Consider the following 17,287-nt stretch of genomic DNA (forward strand, 5'->3'; position numbering starts at 1 on the left):
TCCTACGGCGGGGGATTGGTGATGGTGCATTCTCCCCACAATTCCCCCGCATTCTCGAGTGATAAGCTCTTCGGTTAGGCCCAGACCATCGGTGTGTTGGTGGCCCTGTAGTTGTTGCTAGTTCCGTCTCTTTTGGGGTTACGAGGCTTCTCAAGGTTCGCCCGATGGCACCCAACAATCACCCATCATCATTTCGGATATGGTACACCTTATCTTTCTCGAGCATTTCCCGGTAGGCCCTAGAATCCGCCGGTTTTCATACTATGCTTGCAGGAGCGCTTCCTATTCTTCTTTTTTCTTCTTTTTCTTCTTCTTTGCGGCTTTTGTTTCCTCTCCAGGCACCCGCACCCGATCCCTGTTCATTCCCTACTTCGTACATCTTTGGAGTGCGGTGTCACATCCGCTAAGTACTTCGTATGCTAGAGTCGTAAATGGAACTAAATATACATGGAAGCATGGGGGCAGCATGGGGTTGCGAGACAGAGATAATTCCTATATCACCCGTTCGTTGTTGGACTCTCGATTGTGTGGAGAGAGCCGCAGAGAAAAGGACAAGATAGATAAAAAAGAAAACTTAGGAAAAAAGCAGTGAATAATGGCCCCAACTTACAACGTAATCGTCATCGGCGCCGGTAAGTTGTTTCCTTTGCGTTGTTACTCGCACTCTCACCGAAACCTCACGTTGTCTTTCTCCTTGCTTTGTCCACTCCCCTGCTTGAGCCATTTTCCTTTGCTTCTCTGTTTTGTCCCTCTTTTTGCCTGCTTTTACACGATATCGTGGCACGGGTCCTGACGAGCTTATAGGGTGGTACGGCCTCTCGGCTGCAAAGTCGTACATCGAGCTTCACCCAGATGAAAAGATCCTCGTCATCGAGGCTGAGAGCACATGCGGTGGTACCTGGTCCCGGGACCGGCTTTACCCGGGCCTCAAGTCCAACAACCTCTGGGGCTCATACGAGCACCCTGACTTCCCCATGGTCGAGGAGGTCTATGGCGTCAAGTATGGCGAGCACGTTCCCGCTGCCACGATGCACCGGTACCTCACCGATTTCGCCAAACACTTTGGCGTCTTCGAGCGCACGCGCTTCGATACGGCCGTAGATGCAATCGAGGCCGTGCCCGGCGATAATAGCTGGAAGGTGCACGTTCGACCAAGTAAGGGCCAGCAGAAGGATGCGGAGATTGAGGTGTTACACACCCAGAAGCTCATCGTCGCCACCGGCCTAACAACAAACCCCAACCTTCCCACCTACCCTGGTCAAGAGAAGTACACGGCACCGTTCTTCCACGCCAAGGACTTCCATCGACAAAGGGACGCCGTCAAAGACTGCAAGAAGGTCGTCGTCGTCGGCGCCGGCAAATCGGCGCTCGACTGCGCCTACGTATTCGCTGCCGAAGCCGGCGCCACCGTCGACCTCGTCATGCGTCCCACTGGCGCTGGCCCCGTCTGGATCAGCCCGCCTTGGGTCACGCCGCTAAAGCGCATGTTGGAGGAACTGCTGAGCACGCGCGCCCTGACGTGGTTCAGCCCGTGCCCCTGGGGCGGCGAGGACGGCTTCGGCATCGTGCGGAGCTTCCTTCACAACTCGGCGCTGGGCCAGATCCTCGTCGGCAACTTCTGGAACTTTATCAAGGCCGATGTGGTTCAGGCGCACGGCTACAACGAGCACCCGGAGGTGTTTAAGATGAAGCCTTGGCATAGTCCGCAGTGGACTGGTAGTGGCGTGAGCATCCACAACTACCCTACCAACTTTTTCGACCTCGTGCGCGAGGGCAAGGTCCGCCCGCATCTCGCCGAGATCGAGCGGCTCGACGCCGACAACAAGGTGTACCTCAGCGACGGCCAAGTTGTGGATTCGGATGTGATCATCTGCGCGACGGGATGGAAGAAGGAATCGGGCATCAAGCTCCAGAACTTCGACGTGGGGCTCCAGAAGTCTCCTGAAGAGTGCCAGCGCCTCGCGCAAGAGGCAGACAAACGTGTGCGCGACCTCTTCCCCACCCTCAAGGACCAGCCCGTTATCTCCAAGGCCCCCGTGTCGTCGTCGTCGGCAACCGCTGAAACCAACGGGGTCGCCAACGGCACCAACGCCAAGAACGGGAACGGCGCGTCCGAGCCGATGCGGAACTACCGCTTCATCGTGCCGTCGGGTGCCGTGTTTGACCGCAACATCGCCTACGCGGGCATGGTGTCGACGGTGTGCACCGCCATGTTCGCCAGCATCCAGGGCCTCTGGATCTCGGCTTTCCTCGACGGGAAGCTGACGCGGGCCCCCAAGAACGACGCCGAGGTGCTCGACGAGGTCATGCTTCACACTCAGTTCGGCAAGTGGCGGTATCCTTGTGGATATGGCGCGAACCTTCCCGACTTTGCCTTCGACTCGCTGCCCTACGTAGACTTGCTCATGAACGACCTCGGGCTCCCGTGTCGTCGCAAGGACACCCAGATTAACGAATTGCTGGAACCATACAAGCCCCGGGACTACAAGGGCATTACACAGGAGTGGCTCGCTTTGCAGGCTAAGAAATGATGGAAAGGGCGTATGCAAAGGAGAATACCCCATCCGCTAGCTTCTTTGACGTATCTCCGTTTTCTCTATTTATTCATCTTGTTTCCCTTTGTTTCCTTTTAACTGAATCCTAGCTTGATTTTAAGATTGTATGTCGGGGGAAGTCTGCCGCGGAAAATATGTTTTCTTTGAATATGTTTTGGCGTGAGTTGATGATTCTAGTGAATTTAATGTCCAATAACAACACGATTTATTGCTAGACTTTAAAGTGTCCTGCCCATCTCGAAAGTCAATGTGCCCCAAGAACACAAAACTAATCTTAATCGACAGGGGGAGGCTCCCAATGACACGCGAAAAATTGATCAATTGATATTGATGTAAGTTCCAGTGATCTTATGTTCTCTGCTTAGCACCAACTCTCCAAGTCCCTCGTCATTACTGTGTTAGTCGCGAGTAGAGCACGTACAGCAGTGGGCTTTCGCCTCTCACGATAACAGCAGCCTTACGGATATAAAATTGCAGAGAAATCGTAGGGCAAGTTCATCCACTTTTTCATTGATCTATATATATTTTAACCCCAATATCCAGGTCCTCCGTCCTTCTCTTACTCCCAGGTAATAACACCATCGATCGTTCCCGCATGCAAACCTCCAGTGATCTGAATATCCGTCGCCGTAGTATGCCGAGCAGCATCGCTCAAGAGGTAGATAATAGCACCCGTGAGGTCATTCTGAGTGCTCAGGCGCTTCAACGGCGGCGACAGCCACATCTGGTCACCCTCGCGCTTGCTCTTGATGGCACGCACCGAGCGCGTCATCTCCGAGTCCACGTAGCCCGGCGAGATGGTGTTGACGCGGATGCCGTGAGGCGCCAGCTCGACGGCCAGTGCCCTGGCGAGCATCAGGATTCCGCCCTTAGAGGCGTTGTAAGCGGCCATGCGGTAGCCGGGGAGGGCGATGTGGGCCGATTGAGAGGCGATGAGGACCATGCTGCCGCCGGTGCCTTGCTTGATGATTTGCTTGGTCACTAGCTGGGCGATGAAGAAGGTTCCGCGGACCTATTGCACAAGGAAATTATAAACGTCAGCCCTCGGATCTTTCTCCCATCATCTCATGTATGACAATTGACTAGAGGGTTTAAAAAAAAAAATAAAATAAAATAAAAAGGGAGGATATAAGGTATGTAAAGCAATCTCACATTGATTTCCTGAATGCGCGTAAACTCGTCCCAGGTCTGGTCGACAAAAGGCTTGTCAATCGCAATGCCCGCCGCCGGCACAAGCCCATCGATGGTACCGAGCTCGGCGAGAGCTTTGGCGAAGGCCTCGTTCAGGCTAGCTTCCACCGTCACATCGGTCTTGATGTATACTGTCTTGCTGCCGAATTTTTCTGCGAGGGTGTTGAACTCTTCGACTGGCTTGTCCTGGATGTCGAGAACGGCAACATTGCCGCCCATCTCGCAGATGGCGCGAGTTGCGGCGAAACCGATGCCCTGGGCGCCTCCGGTCACGATGAAGTTGCGGTTGCGCAGCTCGAACATGGGGCGGACGTCGTCGAGCTTGTCGGCCATTTTTTTCTTCTTCACCTTTTAGAAATAAAATAAAATGAAATGAAAAGATCAATGTTTAATTTTGGATCGCTAACAGGGATCAAGAGCTTGAGGATAGAAAACTGGCAAGCTCGCCTGGCGTGATAAGAAAGCTATCCAGAAGAACAAGAAGCGGTGATTCCTAAGAAACCCTGTCCGAGAGAGCCCCGACTTCTGCTTCTTACGATTGAAGGGTGGATGGCCAGCTAACATGAACTAACAACCCTAGTGCCTACGACCTTGTAATCGAGCCGAGCTTCTGGCGCGACGTTAGCGGCGGCTGCAGCACCCAATCTATCTACACTAGCACTGCAGCCGAAGCTATCACGAGGTACAGAAGTTCCCGATAAGACAGGGCTCTAACGGAGCTAGATGCGGGGGAGAGGCGTTGATGCGTCACCGGAGATGTTGCTCAGGGGGATGAGGGGAGGAGGGGTTGAGGATGAGGGGCAACAGGAATGGGGCGTGAGGAGTGAGGAGAATCTAATCTGGGGTGCGTGCCGCGGTAAAAAGGCAAAGGCGGAGGTGTTAGTGGGATGGTCCAGAACATAGAACACTTCCGACAACCTGCATCCTGCATCGGCACAGGGCGTCATGCCCTTGGATCAATCTTACACTAGACGAGCTAGACGATAAGGGAGCGTGTGCTAATGTTCGATGTTGTAATGGAGGAGCGGGAAGGTTGGACGGTGAACTATAATCATGCAATCCGATCACCTCAATTGACAAGCAAACCTTAGCGCATTAATTCAGCTATTCTATTCCATCCATTCCATCCTGTGAACAAGAATTAACATCTCTGTGGAAGAAGACATCAATTGATACAGAGAAAGCCTCTAGAGAGCCCAGAGAAAAGAATAAGCAAATCAATTGGATTGATCAACATCTCCCTCATCTCATCTTGCCCACCATGTACAACGACATCTCAAAGCCCCCGCCGCCGCTTCCCAGCATCCAATTTACGGAGCTCTCACCCGGCGTGGGATTGCTACTCCCGCTATCACGCCGCGGTCATGGGCCCGGCCTCGTGCTGCTTGTGCCCGACACGACGGAGCACTTGAACATCGCCGAGGGTGTCCCGTCGCCCCTGATAAAATGGGCCGAGGAGGGTTATGCCGTCGTGCAGGTCGAGGAGCGCGCACTTGGTGAAGCTGCTCTCAAGCAGGCCACCGAGGCGTTATCCCAATGCGACAAGTGCGAGCCCAAGGGAAAGGTGGGACTGGTCTGTAGGTTCTCCCAGGTCGTGCGTTTATTAAACGGGGAAGATGAAGTCTAATAACTCTTCTAAATTCTCCCAAACACAGCGTACGGCCCCAGCCTATGGAACAAGATTGCTCCGGCCTTGAAGGACTCATCTATCGTAGCGGCCATCAACTACGCCGATGCCTCCGATGAGGCCAACCTCGCTGCCAGCCCGGTCCCCGTGGTCCACCACCTCGCTGGCAAGTCGCAGGTCGCGGGTGAGGAAGGTCGGTATAAGCGGGAGAACGGGACGGCTCTGGCTTACTACTACCCTGATATGAAGACGTACAAATTCTCCACGCCCTTCCAGCCCTCTTTCCACTACACGACTGAGGCGCGGTCCCACACGAGGAGCCTACAGCACCTCAAGCCCATCATGGGTGGGCCGTACTTTGATCTGGAGACCATTTGGGATGAGCACACTTATTACGAGTTTGCCGATCGCTCCGTCGAGCACACCATGAGCACCATGGTCCAGGAGCCATACGTGAACCATGTGCCGACAGTAAGTGTTTATTTGTACGAAGAGATGAGCAAGTTCAAGTCTGATGTTATCATTCATTGTAGATGACGGGTGGCGTCGGCCGTGCATCGCTCACGCAGTTCTACCGAGACAACTTCATCTTCCTTAACTCGGCCGACACGGAGCTGGAGCTCGTCAGCCGGTCAATCGCCATCGACCGCATCATTGACGAGTTTATTTTCAAGTTTACGCACGACCGCGTGATTGACTGGCTGTAAGCAAACTCTCATCATGACCAAACCGTCGTGTGCCCTGTCCTTAACACATAAACGTCCCAGCATCCCCGGCGTACCTGCCACCAACCTCAAGGCTGAAATCCCTTTCACCGCCGTGGTGAACATCCGCGGGGACCGGCTCTACCATGAACATATTACGTGGGATCAAGGCACGGTCCTGCGGCAGCTCGGCCTGATGCCCGAGTATCTCCCCTTCCCTTACCCGATATCGTCAGAAGCTGGAAAGGAGGGCGCCAGCGCGGGAGGGTCGGTGGAGTACCGCGTCCCCGTGGCGGGGATTGATACGGCGAAGAAGCTCCGAGACAGGAACTCGGCGCCCTCGAATGCGATGTTTGATTACAATATTCGACGGGTTTGATTGAATGGATGGAACGAGAATGTATGGCTCCTCTAAGATTGTCGCCGAGTGACAAGGATAGGCTAGGAGGGTAGGTGAAGAGTTTGGAAGAGAGAGGGCAATTTGACATATTAATTCCTATAGTCTTTATTCTGATTATTTTTTAATTCGCCGTCGGCTAAGCTTGAGAGAGATAATGAGTGAGTAAATATGTCCTTGACTTGACAAATGTCAAGGGTCATGAAGATGAACCAGGGTCAGGCGATGACCTTAAGAACCTCTAGTCAGTTGCGATAGTTGAGTTTCTGAGCTAGTAGTTCTCTGCGCCTAGCCCATTTAGCCAGGCTATCAGCCACATTGTAACGGGCTGCATTAATCTGCAGGCCCATTTGGCGGGTGGACATCAGAATCGCCCGTGGCCTCTTTTGCCTTCATGCCCTCATTTTATTTGCCTTTAGTTTCCACACGAGAATAGGCAAGATCACAAATTCATATGCAGGAGTTGCGATATTCAGTTGCCCATCCAAAATGGAGATCAAAGATCGCCAGACTCGTCAGATTTATCTCTATCTTCCTATATCCCAAAAATGTTTCTAAGCTTGTAAAATGTAGGATGCGTCCCAACGGCACCCACTCAAACTGGACCTCACCACTCCCCGCTCACTCCCATGTATACTACTTCGAATCCCTCCTTCATCCTCAGAGGTACTGACTAAACCAAGCGAGCGCCTGCGAGATCGCTTGCTTCTGTGCGAACCGCTGGTCCTTCTTAGACAGGTCAGCCCGCAGCCCGAACCCATGCGCCACACCCGAGAAGAGAGAGATGTGGTAGGGCTGCCCGGTCTTCTGCAAGATGCCCTCTGATCGGTGCCTGTTCTCAGCCGGGAAGATCGGGTCGGTCTCAGCAGCGGCGATGGAGAGCGGGCCAGTGATGGCCGCGAGTTCGTCATCGGTAACCATGGTCGGATGGGCGAGGAACCCGACGTTGACGCCGGATTTGAAATGCCTGACGACGTACTAATGCACGGAGTTGTTCAGAATTGCCTCTACTCTAAGAAACATCAAACAGAGGGAGATCCGTAACTTACCTTGGCACCGAGACAGTAACCCATGGCGCCGATCCTCTGCGCTCCGTAGTCCTTCTTCAGCGTGTCGATGGCTGCCTCGACGATAGGATCGATGGCATCCGGCGTGTGCGGATTGCGCCCGTCCGAACCCTCGGTGATCCACTTAGGTATATCCACCGTGTTCATTTCGTTGGGCTTGATGGGATCTCCGTTGAAGATGTCGGGAACGAGAGTGGTGTAGCCACTTTCAGCGACGATGTCGGCCAGGAGTCTCACGTTATCCCAACCGAGACCTATCGCGTCGGGGATGATCAGAACCGCAACGTCCTTGCGGCTAGGCTTGCCATCCTGCGGCTTAGTGACGTAGGCGTCCCATTTCCCGGCGATCTTGATGGCCGTCCCTCGAGGATTACCTCTGGGAACAGGCAGGGAGAGCGTGAGTTAGTATGAGGAGCAACAGGCATGGCTATGCTCAGTGACACAGACGACAGAGGGGTGCGAGAATTATGAAGGTGGAGCATAGGAGGGAGAGTGAGAGAAACGTCGGAGACTGCTTACTCGTGTTTGAAGCCGGTGGTACAGCACGCTCCCGGCGGATTAGATGCCATTGTAAAGACTATGTCTGATGTTGTTGCTGTTGGAATAATTAACCTACATCTTCTAATATCGCTGAGAAATGTTCGCCGATCAAATACACTTCAAAATATCCCTCGGGAATCTGACACCCCGCAGCCATGTCTCCAACTTGGAGGTCAGCGCTGCGACTGGCGGGTATGGGATGTGAGCTGACTTGGAGAACCGCCTCCGGTTCGGGCTAAGCCCAAGTTCGTCTTCCGATCTCTTTTCCCGCCGCACAACAGAGGCTGTTCCCGATCATCCCTTTGCAGGTCAAATACCACTCTCTCCAGTAACAGTTTTAGGAAAATTTCTTGCAAAATTTCTTGCCCTCTTTTCGAGGTTCTGGCGAGGGCGTATATATCTATGTCCAATCAATTATTCTCGTGAACGAAGCACCATGATCAAGGCGACTCCAACGGCACCCAAACAGGGAGCCAGGCAGGGCGGTCTTTAGCTTCTACCACAGCGCCCAGATCCACTAAATTAGGTGCCCGCCGACCAAAACACAACATTTATACGCCAACGAGTCGGAGGAGAAGCAAGCTGGATTGTTTCCAGTGGCGTCTTTCATTACGATTACGCAAAAGAAGGGCAATAGATAATATGCGGTCTCATGGCTGGAAGTGTTGTCATCGGCAGTGCTGACGACGAGGTGAGATGATGGTCACAAATTATAGCAAAGAAGATCAAGTTAACGTGAGAACTTTAGCAGTAGCCCTGCAAAATTCCTTCTTGTCTCGGGTTCGGTGTTCCACCGTTCCCCATCTGTTTCTCTCATAGGAAGAACCCTTCCCATGAAGGAGAACATGACGAGCGTAGACTTCATCCATCTCTATAAGGAAAGCTGGGAATCACCGTAGAAGAGTCACGGTTCGCGTCCTAGCACATAAACGCTACAACGGGCGCAGGATTGTAATAGCTTCCACAGAGAGAATTGGATGTGACTAAACAGCGAGGAACCTACTACAGCGAGGAACCTACTACAGCAAGATTATATACCCGTCCTGCTATATACCTCCTACTTCCTCTCCAATGCATGCTCAAACAACCGAGTTAGAACCTCCCTATCATTCTCTCCACCCTCAATACCAGGCGCCAAAACGATTACCCTACGCTGAGGAAGCGTTCCCTCCACCAACGCATCGATATCGCTCGAGGTGAAGCCCAGAGGCTTGAGGCCCTTAGGCTGGTCGCCTAGCTCCTCGAGGAAGCGCGAAATGGCGTCCGAGAGGATCTCGCCGGCATCCTCGCGCTTAGCGTTGGTGATGTCGACACCGAACGCCTCGGCCGCGGCAAGGTGGCGCTCGGGGTTGGAAGGCGCGGTGAAGCGGAAGACGGAGGGGGCTGTGACGGCGACGGAGACACCGTGGGGGATTAGAGGCTTGTTGACCTCGTAGCCCTTGTGGTGGTAGCCTGGGTTTCTTCCGGAGATGGGGTAGGACATGCCTGCAATGTGTTTGTTAGTGACGAAGCAAAATAACTCCAGCCAAGCGAAGACGAAAGAAAAGACCGGCAAGAAGAAAGAAGGGAAAAGAGGGATAGCCATACCGTGGCAGAGATGGACACCGGCGTTACCAAACCCAATACCCGCCAACGTAGCAGCAAGCAACATCTCGCTCTGCGCCTCCAAATCATCCGGATTATGCACCGCCCTTGGCAAATACTTCACCGTCCTCTTCAACGCATGCAGCGAAAACACATCACTAATGGGGTTCGCACCCTGATACGCTGGCCTCTGAAGCGGATGCGCCGGCCTCGGCTTCCTCTCCGTGTAAGGAATGGCAGTCCAGGACTCGAGCGCGTGGCAGAGGACGTCTAGACCGGAACTGGCCTTGACGGCGCTGGGCATGGTGCGCATGTTGAGGGGGTCGCAGATGCCGAGGAGCGGCTTGAGGTTGCGGTGGGCGACGCCGGTCTTGGCGTGGTGGGTGGTGAGGTCGAAGATGGCGGTGCCGGTGGTTTCGGAACCCGTTCCGGCGGTGGTGGGCACGGCGATGAGCGGCTTGAGAGGTCGGTCCACGGGGCGGCCGTTGCCGAGAGGTGCATTGACGAAGTCGAGGAAGGGCGCGTCGGCGTAGGTGGTGTAGAGGTTCATGAGCTTGGCAGTGTCAATGACGGAACCGCCGCCGACTGCGAGGAAGGAGTCGACGTTTTGGGCTTTGGCCCATGCAATTGCCTCCTTTACACTTTGAGGCTCTTAGTTAGCATGATTATGTATTTCCTTTCTCCTTTGAGGCGCGAAATTGAATACGTACGAGGTGTCTTTAGGCTCAATGGAGACGTTGTTATACACAACATAGTTGACTCCCTCCCTGGCCAGACTCTCCCTAACCTGCTGCATCGGGAACAGCTTGTCAATTGTAGGATCCGTGACGACACAGACCTTCTTGGTGCCGAGGTGCTTCAGGTCCATGCCGACCTCCTGCGTGACGCCGGGTCCGAACCGGATGGAAGAAGCCGCCATCTCAAAGGCATACTCCTTGGCCAACGCACCGTCTACAGGAGTGGCATACTGCCTGTTCTTCTCATAGTTCCGCTGCGTAAGACTCGTCGGAGTCTTGTGATAGTTGGGATTGGAGTGGCAGGGACAGCTTGGAGGATGAGTGAACTGGATAGTTCGGAGGAGGCTGGTGGCCCGCGATGCCGCCTAGATGATGGGGATGAGTGAGATGAGAGAACTCTCTAGGAATGGGGGAATCGATAGCAAATTGAATTGCCATGATCTGGACACACGTACACTAGGCAGAACTCTGGTGAGAGGAGTGAGAGGAGCCATTGTTTTCTCTTCCTTCAATCACAGCACGACGAGTTGCTTCGTCCTGTTTCGGCAGATGCTTGCTGCGTTTCCGTGTCCACAAGTGTGCTCTCAATTGCCCTGCGTCAACACCGCCAATTCAAGGTTTTGCGGTGTCCGAAAGCTGTGACGTCTTAGGTTTAGACTTTGTTGTATAAGATAGTGATGGATGAGACAGCGAATTGGTATTTTCGCTAACAACAACTTGTACAATTCTTGTCCACGATGTCTTCTCAGTGTGTGAAGATGAGAACGATCAAATCCGTTGAGCTCGTGAGGCCGAAAGGGGTAGGAGCGGCTCTTGTTGCCAGGCGCATCGTCAATCACCACTCACGGCTCACGGCTCACGTCACCCCGCCTTCCCCCCTCAAAAGCATTACCGATCCGAGGCTCCAAGCCCGGCTTTCAGATCCGACTCCGCCAGAGCGAAACTGCGGGGAAGCTCTCAAAGTACAAATTACAAATTACGGACTACGACAGGACTGGCAACCGGAACCGCAATTTGGCAAAGCTCGCGCGATGGAAACTAGCACGAAATTCCCCACCGAGATCCCGAATGCGGAAGATACGAAAATCCTGGGGAAATGTCTTGGCTCAGTCGACGGGGCAATTTCCCTCCACACAAATCGATCGTACGTGCTTCCGTGTGAATCTGGGGTTCGGCGACCTAGTGCCGCTCTGGGGATCTTAATGGCGTGTTATTAACAGCTATCGCCGTCCCTGATTGACGGGCTCCCTCGCTCTCGCTCGAACCTACACGCACCTCGTCTTCGTCCGCATACGTGCTTCGTAGTGCAAGTCGTGCAGCGGTGCAGCGGTGCAGCGTCCGCCAAGATCAAATGGCGCAGCCAAGTGGAGAGACCCCATCGGCTACTGAAAAATGAGGAGGCCAGGTGACGGCAATGAGAAGGATCGTCGAAAAAAAAAAAGGAGACTCTTCTCCGGTCCACGGCGAGCTATAAGACGCCATTTAAGAATCAAGCATGTCCAGAATGATCCGAAACACAAAAACCAGAATCCCAGGGGTTTTGGTTCCTGGGACTTTGGACCACGCGGAATGAGCCGGCCAAAGCAGGCATCGGAGCGATCCGCAATATAAGATCAATTTAAGCAGCAAACATCAATTGATCAATTGAGACTGAGGGAAGAAAGACGGCTGACAGCTAATAACTGCAAAGGCGACTCGCAGGAATATTAAAAGCGCAAACCAGCGCCCCCAACAAACGGGTTCGAGAGCCTGGCCATTTCGGACGCACTTCGCCGGAAGCAGAAATCTTCGTCTGCGCTCATGCACGACGAGATCCTGGATTGTTCCATCTCTCTCGGCTGACAATGGCGTTCCCGACTTCTACCCTCCATTTGGAGGCTGATCGGCTGATGTTGATCCTGGAAAATCTCGAATATCTCTAAAGTTGGGCATCCCTTGTCGAATATTCTCCCTGTTCCTCCCTGCATTCCTGGCGATTGGGGATGAGGGCGTCTCGAGATTAACAGCAAAAACTCTAAAATTAGACGTAATGTCGATTGTGCAACTTGTCATTTTTTTTTTTTTTTTTTTTTTTTTTTTTTTTTGATCTGGGGGGTTCGTCCAAGCTTAATTTTTTTTTTTTTTTGGACAATGGTCTGACTGTCTGGCTGCGTGAGTGCTGCGAGCCGCGGTTGAAGCTCAATTGATGTTGCCCCCTGCTCCTATTGAGTCGTGTCAATGAAGCAGCATATTGACGCCAACAGCCCCAAGAAAGAAACCAAACGATGCACAAGCGCTCTTGTCTGAATCCTTCGTACCGTGACATCTGTATCAACCACCCTCGATGTCCACAGTACCTCGCCCATCACCACCACCAATAAATGTTTGCTGACCATCAACGATGTGTCTAGACCCTCCTTTCACATCCTGATATTGAAGGCGGCTCGCTTAATAGAAGTCCAGCCCAGCCGCAGCTTTTGGATCGTTCTGAACCACTCCTGCATCTTTTCTGAACCTTCGCCTTATCCTGGCGGTGCCCAGAGTCCCGCCGGAGGGGGTGGGGGAGGGCTGGCTAACCAAGGATGGTCTCTGGCGCAAGCACCAAAACTCTCTTCGAAAGGGATCAAGCTGAAGAGGGGCTGGACAGTTCTGTTATCAACAGAACCTCATAACCATACATAGACTGTGCGCACATCGTAAGCTCGCCGTAACTTGGCCCCATGTTGGTGGCTTGCACGCCACGAGGGCTGTCGCATGGTAGGAAGTTAGACCCATCGTACGCACGTAGATCCCCTCCACGACACCACTCCAGCGGCGTTAGTTCCAACGTTCGCGTGAGAGCTCATATTTCGCGGTTGGTGGTGGCGAACTGCCAGGCGAGGCGGGATTCGTGTGAGGAAGAGCACACGCGCTGCCACCATCCCCTGCGTCACAACCCTTAGATGCGCAGGTACAGCAGTTGGGTCACAACTTTTATTGGTTCGTTCTCCTTCCGACTGGCGGGCAGACCGGAGTGCAGTTCAGCCCTGGAGGTCGCGGCCGTGAAACACGCCCTCCCCTTTCTCCTGCCTGTTTGACAGCGTCAATTGACAGCTATTTCATGGTTGTGGTATGATTCAATGTAGCTTTGATGTAGCTTTGATGGTCGAGGAGGTTGGGGTTGAGGTTGGGGCTGGGGGCGGACCCAAAGATCTGTACTGCGAGGAAACCCGACTCCAACACCCTGGAACGGGGACCACGACCCAAGACCTTGGGAGCGGTTATTAACAGGGCCTGGAGTAGCAAACACCGAAAGGCATTGCCACTTGGTGAAATAGCCTCTCGATGCTAGTTTATCGAGAATCTTTGGAGGCGGAATTAGTGTACTCCGTAGCGATGTAGCCACAGTGCATGGATACTTCGAACTTGAAGCAAACTTCAAAGATGCAAGGACACCCCCTTCATCATCGCGAGACCGTGGATGGATTAGCGATATAGGGGTGTTTTCGTTGCCGCCCTCTTAATCCTATTTGGCATGGCCTGGTGTTTGCTGCTCCCAAGAGAAAGAAAAGAGAGAAGAAAAATTATGGTCGCCAAGTGTACGAAGCAACCCGGAGGGTGCCCAAGAAGAGAACCAGATGCTGCCAAATTCTGGGACATTACAGGTAGATTGCATGCAACAGATGCAATAGATGCGTCAAGTAGTTGGAAGCTGTCTCCTTTTGCTTCCTGAATTGCCCAACAAACCATCACCAGCATGACGTCTTCCATGGATCAAGAGCTCGTTTCTTCCACATGCTGGGGGCATTCCACCGCGCAGGGAGATGCCTCGGCCATTATTCTCTCTGAGCCCATCCTTCGTGCGCCACAGTGGAGATCCTGACGACATTTGGTCTATTACCAGTAACATCAACAACACTAGGAACTCTCGGCATTTGGCCTTATCGGTTTCCTTGTAGCAGGTCGCTTTCCAAGTGGGTCTTATGTACGAGGCAAAGGGGATGAAACCACGGAGAAAAAAGCTGGAGGTTGTGAGTTCAGACCGGCGAGTGAACGTGATGCAATGTACTTGTACTCGAGGATAGGAGCCTATGATCTTGCTGGGCTGAACCACAGCGCCGGATCTCAGGGTTCAGTTTCCTCTCGGTGAATGTTCAACAGCCACCGAACGCAGACAGACTATGGCCAGGCCAGACCCGGCTAAGCCAAACCAGCTGCCCTTCGCTACAGGAATGGAGCCTATCGTCGAGAAAACGTGAGCGAATGAAGAGCCGCAACTGGAAACATTCTAGAATATTTCCTTTGTGATGCGAAAGGGCGGTGGAGTGAGGGATCCGAGACCCTGTTGTTCGTCAGGATTGGTTAGATACGGACGCCTCACCACACTATGCACAAGAAAAAGGACAAAAGTGCTTGCTTTGAATGCGCAATCGCTGATTATCTGCGGAGGAGATTATCGACATGTGGTGGCGCCAATAGCCTGCCCTCTGCTCGCCACACTTACAATGCCACCCGTCAACTGGTTGCGTCGACGATACAGCGAACGCGAAGATAACTTGCTCACTTGGACAAGACTGTATACTATGTGAGATAGAGTTAACGCAGGTCTTCTAATACTGGGACGAACGCCTTCACAGGGGGGAACCCCGACAAGCACAGCAGTGTAGATCAAATAATACTTTATCGAGGCTTTTGGCCTCTGGCGATTGTGATTGGGCATTGGACAAACTTCAAGTGGCTCGAAATCTTGCGCCCTGTGTAATGCGACCCCTGGTCACCCTTCAAGCCTGGGCGGTAACCGTGCAGCAGTCACTCGTCACGCAAACTTCTAGATCTTGTCGTCAATGCGCCGCATTCCAGCGAAGGACCTGGCCCGAAAGAGGATGGTAGCGCTTCCTGGATGAAAAAAGCGGGCTTGATGAGGGCCGGAGAAATGGTCGGATTGAGTAAGGGATCACCATGGCGCCGTGGTCCAAACCGACTAGCCGCAATTTGAGGAGAAACCCTCCTCTTGGCCCCCACGCGCACACCTTTGTGCGAAACGCTTCACTATTGGTGATGATGGCCTTGGAGAGTGGAGAGCACGCTTGAGGCATCAATGCTGAACAGTGCACTACACGGCTTGAACCCCAGCGACTGGCTAGTATACGACTTGGTAAAAGGAGCGAGGGAATCCCGGGGATCCCGCATTCCTCCTCTCTCTCTCTCTCTCTCTCTCTCTCTCTCTCAATATTAGAATTATACAGGCTGTGAAGTTCGATATGGTAACATTCCATGGCAATGTGATAATAGTGTAATACAACAACGATACTCACCTCCACGATCCTGTTTGACCCATCAATTCCACTTCATCTTTTCATCTTCAGAGCTCAAGAATGCTACGCCTGGAAAAGTCGAGGTGCAGGAGAAAGACGAAACGAGACCCACCGCAACCAGGCACGTGGGCCGCAGGGATCAATAGGCTTGACTATTGCCAGGCAGTCAATATCTCAGGTTCTCAAGCGGGGAATTTGTTATCCCTTGTTGCCGCTGGTGAGAGCTCAGTAGCGAAGGGATGGAGAGGTTGCAGCAGGAGCAGCAGGACGTTGAGGCAGCATCGGTCGGTACTTGAATTGAAGCTTCAACGCCGCTTCAATCCCCAGCCTTCGAGCATTGACACACCGCCTTAAACATCAGTTTGTGACTGAACAAAATGGCAGGTGAGGTCATCCTCCACATCGTACTGTAACCCTCCCTCTGCAAGGATGACTGATCTGGCACCGTGAACTGTGACAATGAATGGTCTGGACCTTGGCACACATTGACCGCCGACTTATAGGACGAAGTACATAATACTGACCTTCAGCGTCAGAGCAGATTGGTCAAGGATGTGGCTTTGGAGATGGCAGCACGAAAGAAGAGATTGATATAGCACCAGAATTAATAGAGATCGGCGATAGGCCCGGATCGGTGTTGGGATTGATATTCTTCGCTGACAGGCCCCTGAAACTGGTTTTATCTGGCAACAACTTTAATTGATAGCAATCTTCTTGCTCGCCCCTGATCCAAACTGACCAAAAGGTACGGAGCGATCTTTCGATATCTCGAGGACGTGGAATTATGGAAGGCGCAATTTGCCAGTCTCCAGTGTGGTGGACGTCACTTCACCAGATTGGTTCGGCCTTCCCGTCCAGCAGCCAAGCTGTCTTGGTACCTTCTCTTGATACATCAATTATGTATCTTCGTTTCTCCGTGTCGAGAAGCAAGTACATCACGAAGTACCTCTGTCGCAGTTTCACTATCAAGCAAGTCCAAAACAGGACTGGGCTGCTGACCAGTCCAACTAGGAGAAAGGAAATAGCCATCATGGATCCCTGTCAATTCTAAATGCACTACTCAATCCAAGTGCAAGACACTCCTGCCTGGGCCAGTCAATATTCAGATGCCAAGTGCTTGCTGCGCTAACGAACACTGGCTAATTGGATGGATCTCCAGAATCCTGGAGCCGAGGAAGCCTGGACCGACTCTCTTCAGGGCGCTATTTTGGAAAAGGAAGTTTCCAGTTGAACTCATTCTTTCCCTTTTCTTCGTAGTTCGTACGATACGAGGCGATGCACTGTTGGCTTACCCTATGGTACATGATTACATTACGAAGTATGATTGCTCTTCGTGGGCTTGTGATAGCGCCTCATACTAAACCCGAGTTGAGATGAACTTCAGAAAGAGTGCAAAGCCATTGATATTACATCGTAGTATTTGAAGTGACCCGGACTTAAGCCCGCCGCAAGTACATTGATCGATCCTCCCGGCGTGACATTTTACGGAGCGAACATCAATTCAAGTCTGAGACCTGTAACAGAAGGAACATTGGAGCCTGTCAAAATAATTGTGGTACCTGGTACGGTGTGCAGCGACATCCTTCCCGAACATACATGATACCTGCATCCA

The 17,287-nt window shown here is 52.7% G+C and overlaps 5 protein-coding genes across 5 annotated transcripts; 2 read left to right on the plus strand and 3 right to left on the minus strand.

The window, feature by feature from the left end:
• Nucleotides 1–595: 595 nt before the first annotated feature.
• Nucleotides 596–2,531, plus strand: SAPIO_CDS9360 (putative Dimethylaniline monooxygenase; the record flags this gene model as incomplete). The annotated part of the gene is made up of 2 exons (XM_016790783.1): nt 596–632; nt 805–2,531. 2 exons carry the CDS (start codon nt 596–598, stop codon nt 2,529–2,531), a joined length of 1,764 nt encoding a protein of 587 aa, XP_016639293.1.
• Nucleotides 2,532–3,114: 583 nt separating this feature from the next.
• On the minus strand, nt 3,115–4,079 carry SAPIO_CDS9361 (Uncharacterized protein; the record flags this gene model as incomplete). Its single annotated transcript, XM_016790784.1, has 2 exons — nt 3,115–3,567; nt 3,708–4,079. The coding sequence occupies 2 exons, from the start codon at nt 4,077–4,079 to the stop codon at nt 3,115–3,117; spliced, it is 825 nt and encodes a 274-aa protein (XP_016639294.1).
• Nucleotides 4,080–5,007: 928 nt separating this feature from the next.
• On the plus strand, nt 5,008–6,456 carry SAPIO_CDS9362 (uncharacterized protein; the record flags this gene model as incomplete). Its single annotated transcript, XM_016790785.1, has 4 exons — nt 5,008–5,323; nt 5,402–5,844; nt 5,907–6,076; nt 6,141–6,456. The coding sequence occupies 4 exons, from the start codon at nt 5,008–5,010 to the stop codon at nt 6,454–6,456; spliced, it is 1,245 nt and encodes a 414-aa protein (XP_016639295.1).
• A 678-nt stretch (nt 6,457–7,134) lies between these two features.
• Nucleotides 7,135–8,110, minus strand: SAPIO_CDS9363 (uncharacterized protein; the record flags this gene model as incomplete). Its single annotated transcript, XM_016790786.1, has 3 exons — nt 7,135–7,452; nt 7,524–7,917; nt 8,061–8,110. The coding sequence occupies 3 exons, from the start codon at nt 8,108–8,110 to the stop codon at nt 7,135–7,137; spliced, it is 762 nt and encodes a 253-aa protein (XP_016639296.1).
• A 1,028-nt stretch (nt 8,111–9,138) lies between these two features.
• SAPIO_CDS9364 (Hydroxyacid-oxoacid transhydrogenase, mitochondrial) lies at nt 9,139–10,896 on the minus strand (the record flags this gene model as incomplete). The annotated part of the gene is made up of 4 exons (XM_016790787.1): nt 9,139–9,566; nt 9,669–10,306; nt 10,376–10,767; nt 10,858–10,896. The coding sequence occupies 4 exons, from the start codon at nt 10,894–10,896 to the stop codon at nt 9,139–9,141; spliced, it is 1,497 nt and encodes a 498-aa protein (XP_016639297.1).
• Between the last annotated feature and the right edge of the window lie 6,391 nt (nt 10,897–17,287).

The sequence above is a fragment of the Scedosporium apiospermum genome (genome assembly GCF_000732125.1).
Source record: "Scedosporium apiospermum strain IHEM 14462 chromosome Unknown SEQ_SAPIO_0143, whole genome shotgun sequence".
NCBI classification, from domain to species: domain Eukaryota; kingdom Fungi; phylum Ascomycota; class Sordariomycetes; order Microascales; family Microascaceae; genus Scedosporium; species Scedosporium apiospermum.